We start from the raw sequence: 22,414 nt of genomic DNA, 5'->3' as shown, positions 1-22,414 counted from the left end.
GCGTAATGGTACACAAAATAGGTAACCAGTAAAAATATGCGTAAAGTGGCCCAGATGCTGCCATTTATTTATTTTTGTCCTAATGACAGGTGTGCATTTATATGGACCAGTTTATTTGTTTCTTCAACTTACTGAAGGTGAAGGGCTTTATTGTTTTGTCAACTCAAGTGGCTTACTGGGAGAAATACTGCCTACAGGTGACCAGAATATGTCTGTTGGCAGATGCGATCTGTGTTATCATGCATTCTAATTGCCTCCAATTTATAAATTCCCATCATGGCAAAAAGGAATAGCATGGATGAAGGAAGCAATTCAGCCAAACACTCTTTTTGCTAAGCTGCCACCGCAGGATACACAGAGCGTGATATACAAGGTGCTCCAGTGTACGTAATTGGATTCAACCTCCACCCTCCATTCTTCAAAACAAATTTTATTTTTGCAAACCTCAAGCCGCATTGGAGCATCTTTATTAACCTCTTTCCCCAAATATGATTTTTAACAGAGCAGCAAAAATCATCCAAATTTCCTTTCCCTTCACATTTGCATGCAAGTGTCAATAAGCAGGCTCGAGACTGAGGGAAAGGTGCAGACAGACAAATAAGATGGGCATATCAAAAATATTTATGAGTCTCTTTTCTCTAAGAAAATGAACCCTGGGTGTTTTCTTTAGATCATTTTGAAAAAGGGGTAAAGTAATGAATGCTACTGAAATTGTTTCACATTTGTAGCTAAGGGCAGAGAGAAAAGCTAAGTCTATGACGTTTTGGGCATGTGCAGGACAGATGGGGAGGGCTTTGTTTCTGCCGCAGCCAGGACTTACAGGCCCTCTGAAGGGAGCTCATCTTCTCTGTCACTGTAGGTCGGGCCGGAGAAACAGCTCTGTTAACTGTTAGACCATTTCCAGAAATACTGATGACATGGCCCTTCTGGGGCCTGGCCTTCATTCTACAGGACACAAAGGCCAACCTTTCTGTCTGTTAGGTGACTAAGTCAAAAGTCACTGACTGATGTTTCTCCCCAGGCTAATTAAGCTAACCCACTGTTCTGACATCCTGAGAACAGCACCAGACTCCCTCCGCTTGTAGATAGTCTCAGGGTCCAGCTCTTTTTCAAACTGGTAAGGATGCAGCACGATGGATTTCATATCCTTAAGAGTCTTTCTAAAAAAATTATTATTTTTTGGTTATAAAAATAATCTATGGTCCCAGTGGAGAATTTGCAAAAGTATGGAAGGTCATAGGAGAAAATGAACACCGCAGGGCATCCTCCTGCCCAGAGAGAGAATCACCTGGGAGACCTGGGTTGTCGCCGGCCCAGACATCGCTGCATGTCATTATCTCCCTCCTTCCTCCCCTCTCCACCCTTCCTTCTTCCTTCTTTCCCTCTTTCTCCCTTTTTTTTCCTTTTTTTCCTTATCTATTACTCTATTTCTTTTCACCAAATTGTGTCCAAGAGTTTATTGAGTTTATATCCTATTTTAAAATGCATCATCAGAAATTTGTCATATAATCAGCTACTCTTCCAAAACATCACTTCAAAGGTCGTGTGATAGCCCAGTGTAACCTCTGTGTCCCCCAGATGTTGATCGCCTCTTCTGTTTTTTTTTTATTGCCAATATAAAAATGTGCTAAAGAACATCTTTTCTTATTTACTTTCCTACATTTCTATCTTGTTAACAGAATAAATTCCCAGCCTAGTGCTTTCAAAAAGTTCCCGAAAGTTCCCACTGTGTTACATTTTACAGAAATTTTACTAAGGCTCGCGTCCTCTAGCACTGAGTGAAGGCAGCCCTTCTGCCACACCCCGGCCAACACCGAAACCCTCATTGGATGTTGTAACTCTGACAAATGCATAGAGGACTTCCCCCCCTGCCCCTGTCATTTTAACTTTCTTTTCTTTAATTACTAGGGTGGTTAAGGTTTTTACTGCATTTATTAGCTGTTGATATTTTCCTTCTGTGAATTGTTGAAGCCATTTAAACATGTATGTTTGAGTTTACTGTTTTGTTCATAGCTTTGTATGAGTTATTCTGTGCTTCAGACAACCTATTGTGCACTATTGTGCAAAGTTTTATTTAATCAAAAATTTTTAATACAAGAACTATTTTTAGTTCCTTGACCCCTTTTTCCCTTTAGGATTTTCTCATTGCCTTTATGCTTAGACATCATTCTCTGATTTCAAAGGGAGACCTCACCTAAAATTTTAATGTTACCCTTTAATGTTAAGAGGTTCTTACTTAATTTTTTTCTGACAGTCATCTATCCCAGTGCCATTTATTAAATAATTCTTTCTTTACTGATCTTGATAGTATTTTCTTATATACTGAGTTCTCAAATGGGTAAATTTCTTCATTTCCCAGCTTCCGTTGAGTTTTATCAATGTCTGTTGTTTTTTGGGACCGAACTTTAATTTTTGTGGCTTTGTAATATTTTTAAACATCTAAAACCACATTCTACCCCAATTCTTCCTGTTTTTCATTTTGTCTATGTTTGTTTTAATGTTCTTAGCTTTTAATTTTCTATCATTCCAAGTAAAGCTCAGGATCACCTTGTCAATTAAAAAACAACAATTGTTTGTGATTTTAATTTGAATTATAGTCAACCTGTAAAGAAATTTGGGGAAGATTGCTATCTTTCCAGTATTATTTTTTTCCCATTCATGAACTTGATACAACTTTTATTTATTTCAGTGATCTTTTACAGTTAAGTTTTGATGTATTCCTATTAGAAACCTGTGGTATTTCTTTTCAAGGATCGTCCTAGCACTACTATATATATAGTTTCTAGGTTACTGTTATGAATGCTATATCCCCTTTCATTTCCTAACCAGTTATTGATACCTAGGAAATTTCTTTTATTCTTGTATGTTTGTTTTGAGTATGGCCACCCTATAAATGTCGGTGAATTATAACTCAGTCTTTTTTGTTAAATAGGATAATTTTACAGTCAACTCTATGTCCATTAGTTTAAACTAAGAGTAAATAAGGATTAAGCTTTGAAGTCCTCCTGGGAATATTTTTTTCCTAGAGTAGAAATAAACCTTCTACTTTAAAAAATCTTTTAGTTTTACTTAGTTATCCCATTGTACTAAGTGATACTCTAATGCCATTTCTTAGGAACCTAAAATTTTGCCTTTGTATCATTTCTTATAATAATAACCCTTTGGCAGCTTAGCCACCAGTCTCTACTCCTGGAGGCGTTTTGTCTTGTCATTATAAACGCTGTGTAGGTTATCTTCAGTTTAGTTCTTTTTCTTAGCTCTTAATTCCAGACAAATAATATGTTTTTTTCATCAATCTCAAATACGTTCTTTGCTGTATTCCTGGTGGTTATTATGCACAGAGATGGTATCCACAAGTTGCAGATAAGTCTTTAATAAATCTTTAGACCCTCTGGATTTTAAATTTAATGCTTTGTATAGCACTCTTGTTGCTACAAGACAAATGACTGATTTGGAGGCACTGGGGCAACCTTGTTACTGACCACAGTACACTGAGACCCCCCTGGAGGTCCTCCACACATACCGGTTTCTCCCCTCCCTGGTCACTATCCACTCAAATCCTCTCTCTTCTGTAAACACATCTTCTGCAGGGCTCACATTTTATGTAAGGAATTACAAGAAAAAGACCAAGTGTTTTTCCCATCCGGAGTGAAAAATAAAATCTTGTTAATGTCCAGTGAGGTCTTCCTGGTTTGTTTAGCACTGTGGGACTGCATGATTCCAGGCCCATGGTGGGCTAAATGATAAATGCCTCGGTGGCGACACTGGATAGGTGCAGTGGTTTTGTTTTAAAATTTTTAAAGCCTGTTTTTGAAAATTATTTGATTCACTTAAATAGCCTAGTCCCCCCAATACAATTTGAGAGATAATTCAGGGTATGCACATATACAGTGTATGCAAATACATGCACATGTAAACACGTAAGCACCTCATTGCTTGAACCAGGCTTTCAGTATCTAAACACTCAAGTAATAATTTGAAATAACACTTAAGATCTGAAGTCACATATTTTATTTCAGAACCTCTAGATAATTATTTCAGTTCTCTACGTTGCTAGATTTAGGGAATGCCATAGTTAAAATAGATCACATTAGTCACTATATTTTTTGTTTGAAGGGTCTTAACAAGTGTTAAGCACACAGGTCTTTTATGTTATGTAGGTATGACATGAGAAACATTATTTTGAGCATTTGTTTATTTATAAATACCCTGTTCCATCTATGAAAATTAATATTAATTGGATTTAAAATAAAATTTAAATTTTACATGATGTTATAGTTCTATAGTCACCCTTAAAACTATTTTTAAAATATTTTGTTCAAAATTCAGAATTCTATGAAGTTTGGAACTTCTTTTAGAAGATTGAAATCAAATGTAATGTTTAAAGTTGTTTATATGCCCGGTTCTGCCATTAAGATATGAAAGGAATATCTGAGTGTTATTAACAGACACTGACCCCCCACAAGTGCTGCGATCAAGAACCATTTTCACTGTGCATCATTTAGCAAATTATTGCGAAAACCCATTAGCAGCAGGGAAGGAGATTTCAGCAGATTCAATAGTTAGTGTTCTGCTTGTGTTTATGGTCATGACTAATCGTTTGTTTATTGTGAGAGGAATGGTTTTGTATCAAAATTGTTAGGGCCCATTTCAAAGAAAGAATTTTCATGTCATACTTGAATATTCCCTGCCCAGTGACACAGCAGGTTTCTGCACCAAAGTTCAAGGTTTCCTTTCTGGGCAATGGAATGATGAACTCACATTTTATTGAAAATGACCAATGACCGACCTTTACGAGAGAAGGGTAAATAAACACATGATCTTTACTATCAGCCCTGGTTTGGCTTCAGCCACTTTTTGCTCTTCAGTTCGCTTTAGGTATAGTATTAGTCTGACATTTTCCCTGATTTCCTGACATAGTTCCAATTCTTCTATTAAAGTAGCAGCTAGGCACTGTTATGTGCTGCTTGTCCTAAGTCATGACCAGATTTCTCTGGTCCCTGATTTAGGCTTTCAGAATGAGTTCCCATCAAAATACCGAGGCCGGCCCACATCAGTAAGGCTCCAAGCTCTGTTTTGATTATTCCCACTTGTGGGGAAGTTTCCTTACATATGGAAATGCAAGAAACATAATTGGAAGACCCTCAAAACTTACTGATCTAATATGTAATACAGACATTTCTGAGCTGTTCTTTTCCCCAATCTTCTTCATTCCTATAAGATGCTTAAGGGTTGCACTAAAACTTAGCGGCAATACTTTGAGGCAGAACCATATACCTAGATTTGTCGTTAAACAGACCTATGTCATCAGCAAAATTTAATCTCTACGTTAAGGATAATACTGATGTTTCTTTGGTTTTAAAGACTGGCATATATGTTTTGAAAGTGGCAATGTTCTTGCCTATATTTACGATTAATAAATTCTGAAGCCATTAAGAGGCAGTCCACACCATTTTCAAAAGCTAGATTCCCAACTCATGCAGATAGGGGAACAGAGGTCATGCGCCTTAGAAGGATTGGAGTGGGCCGTCACTTCCTGACCTTTGCAGGGAGCTGATTTCAACCACAGATCTGTAAGGGGAGCCATCCTTGCATGTTTTCAGTTTAAACCTTCAATGAGTCAGAATGCCGTGGTAGGAATGTGTTCAGATCAATGGTTACTCAAATACATCTATTACATTAAAGTACCTTAGGCCTAAATCTGTTATCTGCTTTTGATCCCCATCAGGAGCTGCCAGTCCAGACCAAAGAAACCATGTTATAATTTGAAAAGGCAAGAGGATTGCCTATGCGCGACTAAAGTGCTTCCTTCATTCCATGTTTAGAGGAGGCTTTTTGCCTTATACCTTTGAAGGCAGCATCGGGTTTATAAGCTCAGTTTCCTCCTGTATCTCTTCAGAGCGGCATCGCTCCCAGTCTGTAGATCACAGTATAACACACTCACGCGATAGTGGTGAGCGGATTCTCCCCATCCTCTGAAAAGCTGTGGTGCAGGGCGAAGAGAGCTGGTTACCTGTAATATCGTTTATAAGCTCCATGGAGATGTTTGCCTGCAGTGCTCAGGTTGGATCAGGGACTCGCCAGCCTTCAGTCACGTGAGCCTCTCTCTGCTCTGAGTCTTCCTGGACGCTAGTGATGGCCCAGAAGCTGCTCTCAGTCTCCCATCTCTGTATGTCTCTTTCTTAGTGCTTTCTATTGACTTAGATTTGTAAAAAGTGCTGTTTACACCTTTACTTACTAACCCTTCCAAGAATTCTGGCACCCATATTGAAGGTGGTTTGACCTAAATTCTTTTGCCCAGAGATCAGTAGATACTGATACGGAGATGGATATACTTAACTCAGTGGTATTCTTGAGGTTGTCTATTCCTTTTAAAAGGCAGAGTCATTAGCATTTACAAGTATTATCTAACAGACAGCAGGCCAAGTGTACCCTCGGCTGTGGTCTTTATTTTAATAACATGATCTAACTTTAGCATCACATGAGGTCAGAGGTAGTCTAGCTTCGGGCACGTCTTTTCCTAGGCTCATTGTACCTCAAAGCATGTATACTATCATGATGAAAATTAAGTAAACCTATTAACTTAGCTATATAACAAGCCCCCCTGATGAAATGCATATTATAAAATAATGATCATAATACAAACATAAGTGAATAATACCTTCCCCATGTTAGTCATTTTGTAGTTCCCACTGTCCTTTCGCTGTTCATTTGCCTGTAGGAGGCCTGAGGCACAGGGCAGGATTTAGAATGTAGGTCTCACAACCAGTAATCCTGAACCTGTCTATTAAAAAGAATGATAATTATCATAAGAATAAAAACCAAAATAATGCACAGTGGCTAACCACCAGCTCTTTGTGAATCTTTAAACCAGAGTCAGGAAAGGAATTTTACCCCAAGTTAGAAACAGGCATTCAAAACATTTTTATTTGTTTTGAGTGTTTCTAGCTTCTCATGACTCAGTTCGTTCTTTTTTAAAGATCTTAATGTTGGGTAGTTTGAAAAAACTGTCATGAAAAGATTTGTAGTTTAAAAAAAAAGGAAATAGTATAAAAGTGGAAGACAATTAACATGAAAATCTTGTTTTCTTTTTTCTTAGCACTTAAAAAATTGTTTTAAATGGGTTTCTGTTACGAGAGTCGATTCTTAATACCACAAATAGAAGTGGGCATATGGAGTAGTTATTTTCTTTTAAAAGAGAGTATCTACATTTTTAAAGTGGAGATTAACAAATTTAAATCCATTACTTCATTTTAAAATAAAATTCTTAGATGAATAAATCTCAGGTGTATTAGCTCAGGATTCTCTTTCAGATTATGTTAATTATACTGAAAAAGCTCACTAATCTATTATAATGAAACCCAGTGTACATACTAAATAACTATCAATAAACTATAAATGTTTTCTGAGAAACATTGGTAAAAAGGTGTAAACCGGTTCCTTAGAGTCTATTGAGTTGATTTTTCTCCCCAAATCTTTTGCCCAGTTGAGCATATTTCTTGAATGAGAAATCTTAAAGAACATGAAAGCAAATTATTTTCCTCTTATCCTCATGCTTAAATAATGTTACATGCAAAAATATTATTCTAAAAAATGATTATTTTGTCATAAGTAAGACATTTATTTTCATTTCTACTAATTTTTGAATTGTTTTCTACTAAATCATTGCAAAACCTGTCAACCCTCTAACAGTAGTACTAGTATTAATTTTTTTAACCATGCATGATTCATTTGACCCCCCACCCCCCGTAGCTATTATAGCTTGCTTGCCTTGTTTGTCCCTGAAGTTTAAAAAAAAAAGTTATAAAAACACAATGAACATCTGTTCTCCATAGTGAGACAGCAGCGCAGCGTCAATCCCAATAAATCACGAACATTTTATTCTATCACACATGGAGTTTGGAGGTACATCTGTATATGACTTACCTGAACTTTCTGTGTTGAATGTGCACCCTTGTAAAACTACATGTTTTTTTCTCCCTGCCTGCTCTTTGAAGAAATCAATTAGGAATAACGAGAAAGCAGGGGTAGGCAGACCTTTGCAGTTCAGTGTTCTTTCCATCTGTCTGGGAATATTTCAGCCAAAAGTTTATTTTGGGAAGATTAAAAAAAAAAAAGCCGTCACACACACTCATAGCGTGCACACACACACACACACACACACACACACACACACACACACACACTCAACCAATACTTTGGCTGCAAATTATTCGTCAGTATTGTTGCTATATTGTGCCTGTGTCTCTTCTTGTGTGTAACGCTGCCTCCTTCCACCCATGCATGTGTTTGCAGGTTCTTGTCTGTGTGCTTGTTCATGAATTCGCTCCTCCTCCTGGTTCAGGTTCAGTTTAATCAAGAGAACCAGAATTTATGGGTATGACTGTTAGCTGGAAAGCCCTTCGTCACTTACAAGCCGTTTTTTGTTTAAATCCATCTCCTGCTGAACTACCTCAGCGTGGTGAAGTGTTCAGAGATCAGGCAACCAGTCTCTTCTATGTTACCCGGCTGTACGTATGCCCTTGACAGTTCTTGGATACATACTCTAATATCGTTTTTTTTTTTCATTTCTTTGTTTTAGAAAAGGGAGCTTGGGGCATGGGTCACCTCCTTCACTGGGAGGAGCTGCATTGCCCTATTTCTGCTTGCCGGACCACCAGGGAAAACACGCTAACAGCATCTACTCCCATCCACCCCCCTCATTTTTTGATGGGAAAGAAAAGCAAAGATTTGCAACATTTAACAAAACACAATAAAAGAAGCTCCCTTGTGAAACTGTAGTATACTTTAAAGTCAGCATTGTCCTAAGGTAGCTAAGATGTGTGATTTTTTTTTTCTTTCCCTTTGCCTTTTAACTGCCAGCATACCCATAATTCTCGGTGGTTATTATTATTTTTTCTCTAAAGTTGATTTCTGAGCCACTGGCGACTGCACTCCCGATTGCTCTGAATTGTTGTCTTAATACGTTCTTTAACAATATAATGTTGAAGGCTCATAACATTGAAGATGACTCCAGGATGAACCCCGAGTTCGCAGACCGAATAAAACAGCTTGATAAGGAGGCGTCTTATTACCGCGACGAGTGCGGGAAGGCGCAAGCGGAGGTGGACCGGCTGCTGGACATCCTCAAGGAGGTGGAACACGAGAAGAACGACAAGGACAAGAAGATCGCCGAGCTCGAGAGGTAAGCTTGGCAGCACCACCTTGCGAATTGTCCGCAGCGAGTGGGCGCCGCCGGCTCGGTTGCCCATCTCAGGTTGTGGGCTTGGGGTGCCCGTGCCCATTTCCAGTTGGAAACGAGTTACGTATGAGGAATAGGACCCGTTGGGGATGACGTTGTCCTTTTAGGGGGTACCCAGGAGGCAGTCAGTTTACCTTTGGAGGGCTTACATACATCTTCAGTGCTTACGGCAATAATGCTCAGCTTTCCTGAAGGATGTCCCCGAACTAGCATTTGTGCCAGCAAAGTGTAGAAGAAATTGAGGCTCTATGAAAACCTCGGTTTTTTTTCCCGTGAGAGATAGTGCATTTTTGGTTTATGTTTGTTTTAAGCAAAGAACACAAAAGAGTGTATCTGGGAATCCACCCAAGAAAGGGAAAGGAGAAAGGGTGTATATCCTTTGGGTGGCTTTCAGCACACCACAACAGATTCAGCTTGGGATTTATCTTTAGAGAGGACCTTATAGCATTTGGTAAATAAATACGTTTGAATAGGGTTTAAAGCAGGCCTACTTGATGGCAAATTCTGTCTAAAGACAAAGAAGGTTATATCAGGGTTCCAGAGTATTTAGATTTTCAGCTAAATCATACCCATATTGTGTTTATGTATAGTATGGACTCTAAAAATAAGCTTTCTATCAGTGCTTTTTCCTATATTTCATATAAGGAAAGAATTTCTAAATAATCTTACGTAACTCCATACCTCTGAGGATTCCTTATTGGTTCAGCAATAAAGCAGAATTTGTCTTTTCCTAGATTTAGTCCATCTGGAAGAGATCAGCAAATTTTGAATACGTCAGTGAGTGTTTGCCAGCTCTGATCAAGACATTTGAAGGGCTTTAAAGGACCTCGAGATATATGCAGAATAGCTCTCTGTGGTCTCGTAGAAAGACCACGGGTTGTAAGAAAGATCTGGGTTCAAATTTTGCCCTTGCTTCCTGCTAGCTGGGTGACCTTGAATCTTTGTTAGAAGTGAATCTCTAACAACTGATTAACTGATGAACTGACATCGTAGGTATCAAGTCCTTGAGCAAGGCAGAATGCTTATGTCATTATGAACAGTTCAAGCTAAAACAAATTCTCAATATTAAGCGTTCTGTATTAAACAGATAGGTTAACTCCCAATAAAATTTCAACATTTTCAAATATAGCCCTTAATATGTTCAAACTCCAAATCAATTAATATTTCATTTACAAATCGATCAGCAGTAGTTTGATGGCAATCTGATTTTTATTCAGTCTGACCGACTGTAGCAATTAAATCAAGAAATTCTTTCCCCAGAAATAAGTATGGAAATTAAAATCCTTAAGGGCTTCATTTTAATTTTAAAATGTGGGAGTGTTCTGCCAGTCTACTGGTTCTTAAAAACACTTAATTTTAGATGTATTTATATGGCTATTTTGGAACTATATCTTAGAACCAAAATTGTTCTTAAAAAGCTAGTGTATGATCACAGGGAAATCCTCAGTACATCTCCGTTATTGGTGGGAAAATTGAGACCCCAAAAGTTTGAACAATCTTCTGGAGATGGGTCAGAAAGAGACAAACCATAACATAGGTTTCCTGGTTTCTAGTCCACTGCTCTGAGAGGCAGTGAACCACAGAGAGGATGCCCTGGGTCATACTAGGAACAGTACTATATTAGTCATAGTACTAGGTCATGAATATTTTATGTTCTTAGTGTACCAGGGACTCTGCAAAGCACTTGACCTGCAACACTGTGTGCCATTTAAACTCATCCACAGAAAGGAAAGCATCATTATCCCCATTTTATAAATGAGAAAACTACGACCTACACAGATTAAGTAATTTCCTCAAGACTGCTGAGTTTATTAGAGGGAAAGTCGGGATTTGAACCCAGGCCTAACAGATGAATGACCGAGAACAGTCCCATCCCCCAGTGGGCCAGAAGGAAGAAGCTAGTCCGGTTGCTGCTGACTAAACAGTCAGGCGCAGAGGCCTTCATCGCTGCCAGCCACAGCCAATCACCCTCATCTTTATTAGCTTTCATGAGGGAAAGTGATGTGCCCTCTCCCCCCGCCCCCATTTAGAAGGCATTTTCTGCACTAAACCAGCTCCCTAGAACTGTAATTGAAACTCAGGATCAGCTACTATAAATATTTGCATAAAAATAGCATAATTGCCTAGTTGGACCGTCTTAGCTGGACGCTGTTGCCATTAAATCATCAAGAATATTCACATTTTTATTTCCTCAATCTGGAATGCATTAAAACAACAGTGATTTTACAGGCATTTATCTTTATGTACTTTCTGCACATTTTCTTTATCTCTGCTTTTGCCTTTCCTTAAAGCTGATGCCTCCCAGGCACTGTAATTCATAAAACGTGCAGTGGGACTTGGCTGGGTCCCACTTCTCTGCCTGCCTGTGTCTTGGGTCCAGCGGCAGAATACAGTCTGGGGAATGTCTGTGCCCCAGCCCAGCCCCTGAAGGGGGGGCAGGTAGAGATCGAGAGGGGAGGTTCCTCGGGAAAAGGTGAGCTCGGCCTTGGCCTGCCTCTCCACAGCGTTATTTGTTGGGCTATCTGATGGGTATTCCCACCAAGGCCTCTGACCTGCAGCCCTCTTCCAATCAGGTGGTATCTCCATTTGCTGGCTTACACTCTAAAAGTCATACCTCATAATGTTGAGAACTAACGGTTCCTTAGCAATGTGACGTTCAGCTCTCCATTTTGGAGTTGTCGGGGAGGGTTGGCAATTAAGTTTGTGATTTTTAAAAAGCCAAAAATTGAACTTGAAATACATTTGTGGTCTCTGGTCTGTAATGTGACCTACCTGAGTGAGAGGACCTCTTTTTAAAAGCAGCTCGAGGTCTAAAATACTCCAGAGCTTCAGTCCTGTGCAACAGAAAGCACAGGGTTAGGAATAAGTCAGGTGACGTGGACACTGGCCTTCTTCTCTCTCAGAGGGTGATTTGTGTCTGCCATCCTGTCCATTAATATTCCCATTCTTTCTTTTCCCCCACAATATATGCATTCCAAACAGCACATGCCTGGTGCTTACATGGATGCATTTACCTCTTAAATTCTGCACGAATGATGTTTTTCATCAGCCATTACAGATTCTGCTTTTCAAAGTGCACGTTGCCCCAGTGTGGTCCCCACGTGCTCCTCTGCCTTGGACCGCAGGCTGCTCTGGGGGTTTGACACAAGGTGGGCACAGGACCTAGAGCGAGCGCCTGAGTCTTGGTACAAAGCAGGCTACAGCCTTTTATTCGATCACCAACGCTAGATACCATGTAGGACACACAATCAAGTAGCTAATTAAATATTAGGGGCAGTGTAATGTATGGTCTTTCTCAGTGCCCATCAGGGGCTCTGGGTTTTGTTTAGAGTTTCAGATTTAATCCTTTGGTGCCCTAGGGAAAAGAGAGGTTTACTAGTCTGGATTTCTGGCATCTCACTCATGGGAAGGAATCAGTCAGGTGAAAATGTTTCCTGTAGTTATACTATGTTAGGAGATCTGTTGATATTTTCCCAGAGGACAGGGAATGCCCAAATTGAGCCCTTAATCACCCCCTCCCCACTGTGGAGCGGAGGGTGGGCCCCAATGGCTCTACTCCTAAGACATAACATCAGAATAGAAAATAAGGTGGCACTTAATTTTCTGTATTGGGGACTAATGCCACCAGACATTCAGACATTGAGAAATCACTTTAGATGCTTAAAAGTGCCTTATCTAAGGTTGAGAGACAGACTATTTTCCTTCCAAATTCATCCAGTAACATGCTGACATCATTTCTTTGGTATCTTTCAGACCTGTTTTCACAACATGTAAACTTAAGCTTTACTTTAAAAAAAAAAAGATGACAGTATGTCCTAGAAGTCTCATGATTTGTGGAAGAAATTTGATACCGGTTCTCTTTGTTTTGCTACAAACTCTTCTTGCTAGTAGTTTCCATTTACGGTTGTTAATGTATTTGAAGGCATTTCATTAAAACAAGTGGCAGCTCTGTGGTTGTGCGCCATCGCTAGCGACCTTTTGAGGAAGGTCTTGGGTGTCACGAATGCCTTTGAGAATCTGATGAAGCTAGGAACCCTTGGGAAAGGGAGCTAAATCTTAAATGTTTGCTTGCTGTTTCAGTTTAGGATTCCCTAACGCTTGGCCAGGGACCTCAGTTTGATATATCTTTGCTCTAGAAGGACTTGAAAAGGCAGCTGGGGCCAGCATCACCGGAGTCAGTATGATGCCCACGGCCTGACCTAAGTCTTATTTTTGATGGGTTTTACATTGATGACCACCAAACACTCTGTAGGGAGATTTCAGATATAAGGGACTGTTGGATCCGTGCTCTCACCATGTGTGTAATCTTGAATTTTCTCTTTGATTTTTATCATTATAGTCAATGCTATTTTCATTTGAAATGGTATTTAAACTTTTCCCAAAGGATCTGCTTTTTCCTTCCTGTGTGAAATGCTTGAAACTACTTGATAGTATGGAATGGGGCAGGGGGCACTCACTGAAGCAGAGAGCTTGGTAAAGTGTTGGTTTACCCATCTTGTTTTTTGAATAGGGCATTTTATAGTTAGCAAAATGAATAACCATTGTGTGATCTGGAAGAGGATCGTGGGTTTGTTTTTTTTTTTTTCCTTTTAATTTTTGCTCAGCATCAGGGACTTCTTTGTTTTGGCTGATTAGAAGGCCATGTTAAATATTTTTGCACAAATCAATTATCCAGCATCTGGATATTTTCACTGATGAAATATGATCCTCATTTTCACAACCGAAAAAAGTTGCCCTCAGCTTTGAAAGTTACTCTGTCCTTTCTTAGAAGACTGATAGGCAGGCGGCATCTTGGAAGCCCTCCATCCTGGTGTCTTTGACCATCGCCAGGGGCGGTGCTCTGTGACCCTCTGCTGTGGAAATCTCTGAACAGGAAGCCAAATTGCGCGACTCCTTTTAGTTGTCAGGGATGAAGGAGAAGCATCTCATAGGATGTCAACATCCAACCTGCTGGTTTAAATAAAATCTTTATGACCCCAGTGCTTCCTACCCACTCTAATACTACTGAAATTTCCATTTCAGTTTATTAAATAACACAATTTTACATGCACAGAGATAGGAACTTTCTCTATGGGCATTCCTCCAGAAAAGGGTAGCTTCTGCCACTGGGTTGCCGGCATACGCCTCTGGGTCCCTGCTCAGCGCTTGGGAGAGTTTCTAGGAGAGCAGGTGCTGGCTCCTTATGTGTACCATTTACTGTCACAGCTCAGGGTGCATGTGCAGGTCCTTGTGGGGTAATCTGAGGTCAGAGTTGCTCCGTTGTCCTTCATTTAGTCATAGCACCTGCTCAGGTAGCATCTGTTGGCTGTGTGTTTAAGACTAATGCGTCTCCTCCCCTTTTGTTCCCTTTCGCTGCCGCCTCTCCTCTCTGCTTACCCTCCCCACCGCTGCCCTCACTCTTGCTCCAATCAGCTTGACGCTCAGGTCAGTACTTTTGAGTTTTTCTTCTTACCGCCTTTCCCTCCTAAGCTCGGCTTATTGCTTGCCCGAGTTTAACACGTTTCGGAAATGGTTTTCCTCCGGCCACCCCATTGTATTTTATTATTTTGTTTTACCATTTCATCCCATGCCTAAAGAAGGTTAATTTTATGAGAAATCTTCTTCTTGGGGTAAAAAGGCCAAGAAGAAGATGGGAAGAAAGGCTGTTGGGTTATTTGGTGCACTGTATTCTGGAATTATAAAATCAGTAAGTGAAAACTCCCTATAGGGCATTTCTCCTGAGCAGCTCTGCACATGGGCTGCACGAGGGTACAACATGGAGCTATGGAAACACAAAATGTAGGATGCCGAGTTTAACCTAGGAGAACAGAAGATCTGCCTACGACACAGCAATTTATAAGCTGCGTTTAATAGTGCGAACCATTCAGACTTTTTGCTTAATAAATCACTGTGTTTTGACAGATTTATAATGCCCTTTTAAAAGTCACTTTTGAAAATTATCAGTATGGTAGTAACATATTGTACACACATGTTGTGTCCCGTCATTGTTTTGTTTTTTAACTTTTTAACTTCATCTTTATTAGCCACAAGACATACTTTAATTACCTAGGTCATACCATATGGAACCAAATGGAAAGCTGGATTCAGCAGTGACTCCAATGCACCCTGATGTAAAGAGGCAGGGTAGATGTGTTGTTTGAAAACACACCCCAGGTTTGATTCCTCTAAGGTAGGGAACCTAAGGCAGCAGTTGATTTTCCTCTAGGTCAAGAGAAGTCTTGCCCGTGTTACATAGTAATATCTAGCGATTCTTTATCATTCCATCAGTGAGGTTTCTGAAAGATGCTCTCTGTGTGATATGGCCTACCTGGACTTAAAAGGAAAAAAAAAGCACACTTAAATGGGTTTAACCAGTACAGTTGCTCTTTGGAGAGGCAAGCTATATTATTTTCTTCTCTTTATTTTGGGTCTACACCTCTTTATTCTATCCACGGCTCATCCCCTAAGCTGTCAGATCAGTGCATTTTGCCAGCAGCGAATAAAATTTCCTGCCCCCACACCGATGGCGCCCTGCCTGCTCCACACCCCTATGGCTGAGAGGCTTTGAAAGTGGAACCACTTCCCCCTCCATTCCTGTATCCCCACCCCGGGTGTCCTGCAGAAACAGCCTCAAAACTGCATCCCACTGAAGGAAGCCCAGGCTCAGGAGTTCCCACTGAGGTCTAAACAGGGACAACACGCACGGCCCTACAGAGCTGATTTCACCCAGAACTAATGACTTACTCCTTTCCTGGCATCCCTGTGTGCAGACAACAGACCTGGTAGTGGCCGGGGGCCAGGGAGGGCTGGGCCACGTGGCATCCGAACCTTCCCTTAGGTGTTAGATCTGCTCATTTAGTGAAGCTTCAGGCTTTTCTCCTTGCCTGTTGGTTTTGGTTTTTTTTCTCCTTTTGCATCCCCTTTGCTGCCCCTAATCTGCACCTGTTGACATGGAAGCCCTTCAGATGGAGTCACAGGATTTCTGCGTGTCTGTTCTGTGCCCGGAACTGTGTTGTGCGGTATTTTGTTTCTCTCCTACTTCATGGTGAATGAACATGAACTCTGGCTCTTGGAAGGCAGGGTCCGGCTAGGTTGTAGCTAACTAACGGGTCTCTGGATAACGGACCGGATGTGTTGACAGGGTTTGGTGACATGTGCAGGCCGCGTCCAGTTGGGTGAACAATTATGGTCGAGCCAAGGTTTAGATCACTTCAATATCATTCAACCCCTTGCCCCAAGTTAACATGGTGGAGAAAATGTACAATCCCTCATAAATAGTCTCTAGTTATATTTTTTGTGCAGGAGGAATTGGGCAGCCCTGCTCTCCGGGAAACAAAAAACCTATAGGGTCCTGGGAGCTTTCTTGAGCTTTGACAAGTTTCCAGAGTTAACAATACTTTTTTCCCAACCCCTTCCAGGTTTACCAGCTAAAATGAAATGAAATGTATCAGTTGAATTGATTATAGGCTCTCTGGTCCATGTGCTTGCTTTATTTGCCTCACACTTGAGTACATATATTTGTATGTGCATGCGTATATATATGTGTGTGTGTGTGTGTGTGTGTGTGTGTGTGTGTGTGTGTGTGTGCATTTAAATATATGTGTATACACATATCATATATTTAAAAAAATAATGTCAAGGCTTTCTTCCCATAGAAGTTGGTGGTCTGCCCTGCACATCCCTACCTCCCAATCTCAAGGCTGAAAACCTCACTAACTCTTGGGTCTTTTCTGTGCGCAGTAGGCTCCATCGGAAATTCTCCCCTGCAGTTACTTTTTTAAAAGGCCTCATTTCCTTTTCATATTGTGTAGAATCTACTGCTTAAATTCAGGTGGACAGATAACGGTATTGGGTTTGGGAAAATGCACGTGTCAGATTCTAAACCTGTTCAGGTTCTCACTCCAGAAAACTCTACCTCTGTTAAGAATCTCATGATACCCAAAGCAGGCGAAGGCTGGAGAGATTTAACAAGATCCCTGCGTTACACTCAGGGGAAGGTTTATGTACAATTTGTTCCTTTCTAGGAACTATTTGTTAAATTAGCATGTGACTTAGGACAGAAGAGGTTCTCAAGGTAAATGTCTGCGACAATTGACCAAAAAAGGAAAAAAAGTTTCCTTTGCAATTCTGTTCAAAATCCTGCCAGAGGATCAACCACTTTAAACTAGAAGGCTTAGCCTCTCCCCAGCTTTCCCGACCCCCACTTTGCTTTGGACCCTGGGCTGGCTGCTTCCTGTGAGTTTGTTCCTCAGCATCCCCTCTTGGAGAGGAAGGAGCTGTCTTAGGGGTGGGTCTTCAGGGATCCCCTCTGCACACGCCCAGCAGAGGGGCTGTTGGTGATGGGCTGTGTGCGTCTATCTCCATGGCTTACAGGCTGGAGCTGATGGCTGGCGCCTGGCAGCAGGCATGAGCTCATTGTTACAGAGTCACTTCAAACACGTCCACCAAAATAAACCCTCTGTGATGTTTCCTCAAAGCTGAATACGCCACTCTCAATCCTTCATCCTTCTAGCAGAAGATGAAGTCACCACTGGTGGATCTCAGAGGCCTGCTGTGCAAAACAATAATGAAAAACACCGTGCACAGAGCATCCCCTTGCTGCCCTGCAGTTTGCTCTCAGCTTGGCTCAGTTCTTGGCCCCATTCTATCCACAAATATGTGGTGAGCACCCACTGTGCGCTAGTCAAGGGCACTCATGCTGGCCTAGCATGTCCAAAAAATACCTAATGTCCTGCGTGCAGTGCAGAGAGCCTCTCCCTTCATCCTGACATCCTGAGCAAATCGTTTAAGAAATGCTGTACATTACTGTCTCCATTTTTTTTTTAAATTCAGGATGCACGTTGGTATCATCCTAGGGGAAATGACAAGTAGCAGCTGCAGTGGTAACACCGAGCATTAACTAAGCGCCAGCGCTGAATGAATCACTTTTTATGTAGCATTTACTTCTCATAACAACCGTATAAGGTTGGGACTGTCATTTCTTCCATATGAGAGGCGAGGCTGCTGGAGTTCATGACAGTTAAATATTTTGGTAGCATTAATACAGCCAGTCAGTGAGGGCATTGGGTTTTTCCCCAGAAAGCCAATCTGTTGTGATTTACAAATCAAATCTTTTGCCACTTCCGCGCCACGTGCGTAGTGAAAGCTCTGAGAAGGCCTGCAGTGGGGGAATCCACGTGATGGTGTGCAGTCTGTGTTTTCCCAAATAATGGTGCTTGTAGAGTGTATTATGGAGAGCACTTTGGGGAAAGACTGTCCCACCTGCAGTGCGGAGAGCCTCTCCCTTCATCCTGAGATCCAAGCTCTCTCTGCCCTTCCATGCCACCTCCCTGCCCTGGGCTGGTGCTTTGTGTACAAAGCCTCCTCCTCCAGTGCCAGCACAGGGGTCAGCTCTTGCGCCGAGTGGAAGCGGTATCTCTCTGCCTTGGTCTCCTCCAAGCTTCCTCTGGCCCTCTCCCTCGGCCTGTGTCATCCGTACCCCACCTCGAATCCGGCGCTGTGTCCTCAGCAGATGGCATCCTCCTTGAGCACTGGTGGGTCTCCAGCTCAGTGTAGGGCTGAGGCACGCACATTGCAGCTGGCAGTCATGTTCCTAACTGCTAAATAAATGACAGTTGCAGAAAGAAACTTCGCATTGGCTTTATCCCAGCGCTCTGCCCTCTGCCTGGTGCCCACGGAAGTTTGCTGGTGGGCCCTTTCTGGAGGCTGAGGTGACTACACTGTATATCGCAGCTAGCCTCAAACAGGAAGCCTGATAAAGAATATGATTGGTTTTCTATCAAGCTGGATGCTTAAAAGTTCCAGGAAAATACACACATACAAGAAAGGAGAAGACATCCTCTGAAGCTGTGCCATTTCTCCCTCCCTGCGCTCCTTTGCTCCCTCCCCTCCCCCCACCCCCGCATCCCCTCCCTTCCTGACCATTCGCTGAAATCCTCCTCCGTGCAGGGTCTGCGCTGGGAGTTGGGGAAGGAGCCGTAAAACAGACATGACGCCTCCCCTCCCTGAACTCAAAGACCAGCACTTCCTAGAAGGAAGGATTTGGCCACTAAGAAAAATAGTTTGTACCATTTTTACTAATAACTGGAAAACTGGGTTTCAGGTGTTTTTTAAAAATTCCTTTTCCTGTTCTGTTGAAGGGGTTATCCGCAGGTCAGAAAATCATTTCCCTCTTTAAGCCTGCCTTATACTAATGCTGACATTTCTGGTGAAGTGTCAGAAAATTTTATGCCCAAGCAGAACTGGTAGAAAGCCAGAAATCAGTTGATTTTGCTTTGGGTGCAAATATTTTATTTGGGGATGGAAAAAAGTTGTTTTCCCTGATTTACAGCTCCTGCAAACACAGAGTGGGTTCTATATTTAGAAATGGTTTTGAGCCTTTGAGGTGTAGCCAGGGGTTGGTTCTTACACCTTCCCGACCTGGCCTTGGTAGGGACTTGCCGTGGCTCATGTTTTGCTGAGCCAGCCACAGTTTGTAGAACAAGGGCTCTGTGCGCTGTATTATTTTTACTTCTCAGCTTATGAGTTACCGCCCTGCTGCTCTACCTGTCCTTCTAGAAAGGCAAAGAAGGTGGAAGGAACACAGTTTGTGTGGTAGCGGGAATGGTTTGTAGGGCAGTATGTTTCTGAGGTTCCTTGGCGATGTGTAAAGTCCTTCTCAACTGCGAAAACAATGACAGAAGCGATAACAGCAAATTCAAGATACTCCCAGGTAGACCCAGTTAGTCCCAGCTATAGACCCGAATAAGAGATGCCCAGCTGGCAGAGTTCACTGTTGATTTGCATTTGTTCAAAACCTTTTCTCTCTCCCTCCCCTACTCCTGGCTTTTGGTTGATGCCATACCATCTGGATGAATATCGGCAGACAGTACATCTCTCACGATACGTTCGTTAGCCTTTTCCATCAATGTTGAGAAGGGGAAGGAGTTTTTTAAAAAGTTTCTCAGTATTATTATAAATCACTTTCTAGAAAAATAATAGCTGTTTCCTTTATATGGCTTTTCTTATGAAATGTGAATTCTCTCACTTCATTACCTGCAATACCAGCTTGAGTTGTAGCGAAACCCATCCAACTGGTGACTGGAAGTTTCTTCTGTTTTGGGTAAAGGTGCCTGGAATTTTCTCACTGTGCAGTGTCACATTTTTGCAAAGCCTACGTTTTGGGGGAACCTATTTAACAACGAGTGGGTACTGTGTGTGTTTCTCTAAAGAAAATGCCCTTTGTTGTTCATATACCTGACAAAGGCTTTGGGAAGTTTCTTTGTAGGGAATTCTGATGATTTTAATATTTGTCACTCCTTTACTCTAAATCCAGTGAATGCTATATAGGTGAGAATTATTTATAATAATAAAATAAATACGAAAAATAGAATAGGAAGGCAGCAACTGGCTGGCTTGGCTTTGTGGGCAACTGTTCTATTGGGGGTGGAAACAAGTTGTTTTTCCTGATTTACAGCCCTTGCAAATGTAAAACGGGTTGCGGAGAATTATTTTTGTAGGAAGACTTTAGTTCCAGAGACTATAGAGTGGGTCAGGGGAAGGAAATAAAAATCCTCTTAAGGAAATTCTGGTTGCTTCTTTTTTAGTCCAAGAGCAGCGAGACTCCTGTTTTAAGTGCTGCTTGCCCATAGGCCTTTCTGCCTTTCTTTCCTGTTTCTTTTCTTCTAAATTGGTAACACTGTTAACATCAGCACTATTATAGTGCTATATCCAGAGCTGGGAATGCAATAATTTATGCTCTCCAATGACTTTCTCAGCGCCAACTGAAAACTCTGTGATCCTCGCAGTGTGCTGAAGAAATGTCCTCTTTCTTGTGAGACCCCCCCAGACATAATTGTGAAGGCACAGTGGTGAAGAAAAGCAGCTTTTAAGGCATTTTTATCTGTTGCAGGGGGCAAAACTTCATACAGAGAGTTGCTTGGCCAACTTTTCCTGGGAAAAGCTCTTCAGAATGTTTTGAGACTAGAGCCACCACTTTTCTCAGATGGAAATGTGAAGTAACGGGATAGCGTCCGGTGGCCTTGGGTGTTGGTCAACTGGAATATTCCCATGGCCAGCCAGATCTCGTTGTGATGTGTGAGTTGAAGTGTAAGAGAGTGGTTTTAAATTTAACTTCAGAGCTCTCTGCTATTTAATCGTATGTCAGTTTGATGGTTCCAAGGACAGCACGATCTGCTGCTCGCAGATAATTACTGTGGAGAGAATGAGTTGGTTATAATAACGAATAGCTGGAGAATCTTCTGATAACCTGCGATGAGTGGGCGCTGGTGAGAAACACTCCCTGGGCAATTGGCCCGTAGGTGGCCTGTCACTCTGGTGAGCGTGGGTGTTCTTCCGCCACCTCGGCGTGCAAAGCAGGGGCTCTTCAGGGATTCCTGAGGACAAAGGAGCTGGGCTCTGGGATTTCACATGTGTCATCTATGCCAGTCCTGTTAGGACTTTATCCTAGTATTTCACTCGTAACCCAGGTTGTTCACATTGCTATCTATTGTCAGAACATTATGTGGAGAAAATTAAATAATCTCATCTTCAAAAACAACGTCATCACTGCTGTGGCATGTTGGACACACGTCCACACGTCTTTAAGCCCTTCTGTGTGTCTGTATCCTTCTGTAGAACACAGTTGTGTTCTAGCTCATCCGTCATGAGCTTGTGGTCAGGATGCATGTTGGATGTTGAGTGCAGCCGGGCACATAGTAGATGCTCATTAAGTGGTGGTGGTTGTAATGAAAGTTTTCATGGCAAGAGTAGCCGCTGAGAGTAGGGAGTTCATACAAGAGAGAAGTGGGGTGACCCTGTGAAGGCAGCTTCCTTTGCTTTCCTCGTTGTAGATAATTCAGTTGTTAGAATTAAGATTTTAGGGGTTTTTTTCTGCCCTAAGCCTTTGAGAGATTTTTGTGGGAAAATTTGAAAACAACATCATTCTTCAGAATGGTTCTTTCTGAGGGATTTGAATAAGTGAACCTAGAAAATTCATCTTATGTTTATTGAAAAGTAATCTTGGCAAATATATATATATATATGTAAGCTGATTCATCAAATACATGTTTGAATAAGCGAATCTAGAAAATTAATCTTATGTTCATTGAAAAATAATCTTTATATATATGTACATATATATATATATATATATATATATTTATGTAAGCTAATTCATCAAATACATGCTTTGTCTTATGTAAGGATGTATTTTAA

General features: G+C 41.4%; 1 protein-coding gene across 10 annotated transcripts in view; it reads left to right on the top strand.

The window, feature by feature from the left end:
* ERC2 (ELKS/RAB6-interacting/CAST family member 2) overlaps positions 1-22,414 on the top strand; it is a 784,869-nt gene that overhangs the window by 385,492 nt on the left and 376,963 nt on the right. For 9 of the 10 annotated variants that reach the window (XR_012128892.1, XR_012128894.1, XR_012128890.1 and 6 more), the window contains one exon: positions 8,991-9,184. The exons of the other annotated variant lie outside the window; for it this stretch is intronic. Coding sequence is in view for 3 of the 9 variants with exons in the window: in XM_073230735.1 (XP_073086836.1) it covers positions 8,991-9,184 (194 nt within the window). In the remaining 6 variants the exon portion in view is untranslated. The remainder of the gene's footprint in view (positions 1-8,990; positions 9,185-22,414) is intronic. 10 annotated transcript variants of the gene reach the window in all.

Source organism: Manis javanica, chromosome 3, assembly GCF_040802235.1.
Source record: "Manis javanica isolate MJ-LG chromosome 3, MJ_LKY, whole genome shotgun sequence".
NCBI lineage: Eukaryota > Metazoa > Chordata > Mammalia > Pholidota > Manidae > Manis > Manis javanica.
This window is presented reverse-complemented; position numbering and strand designations above follow the sequence as displayed.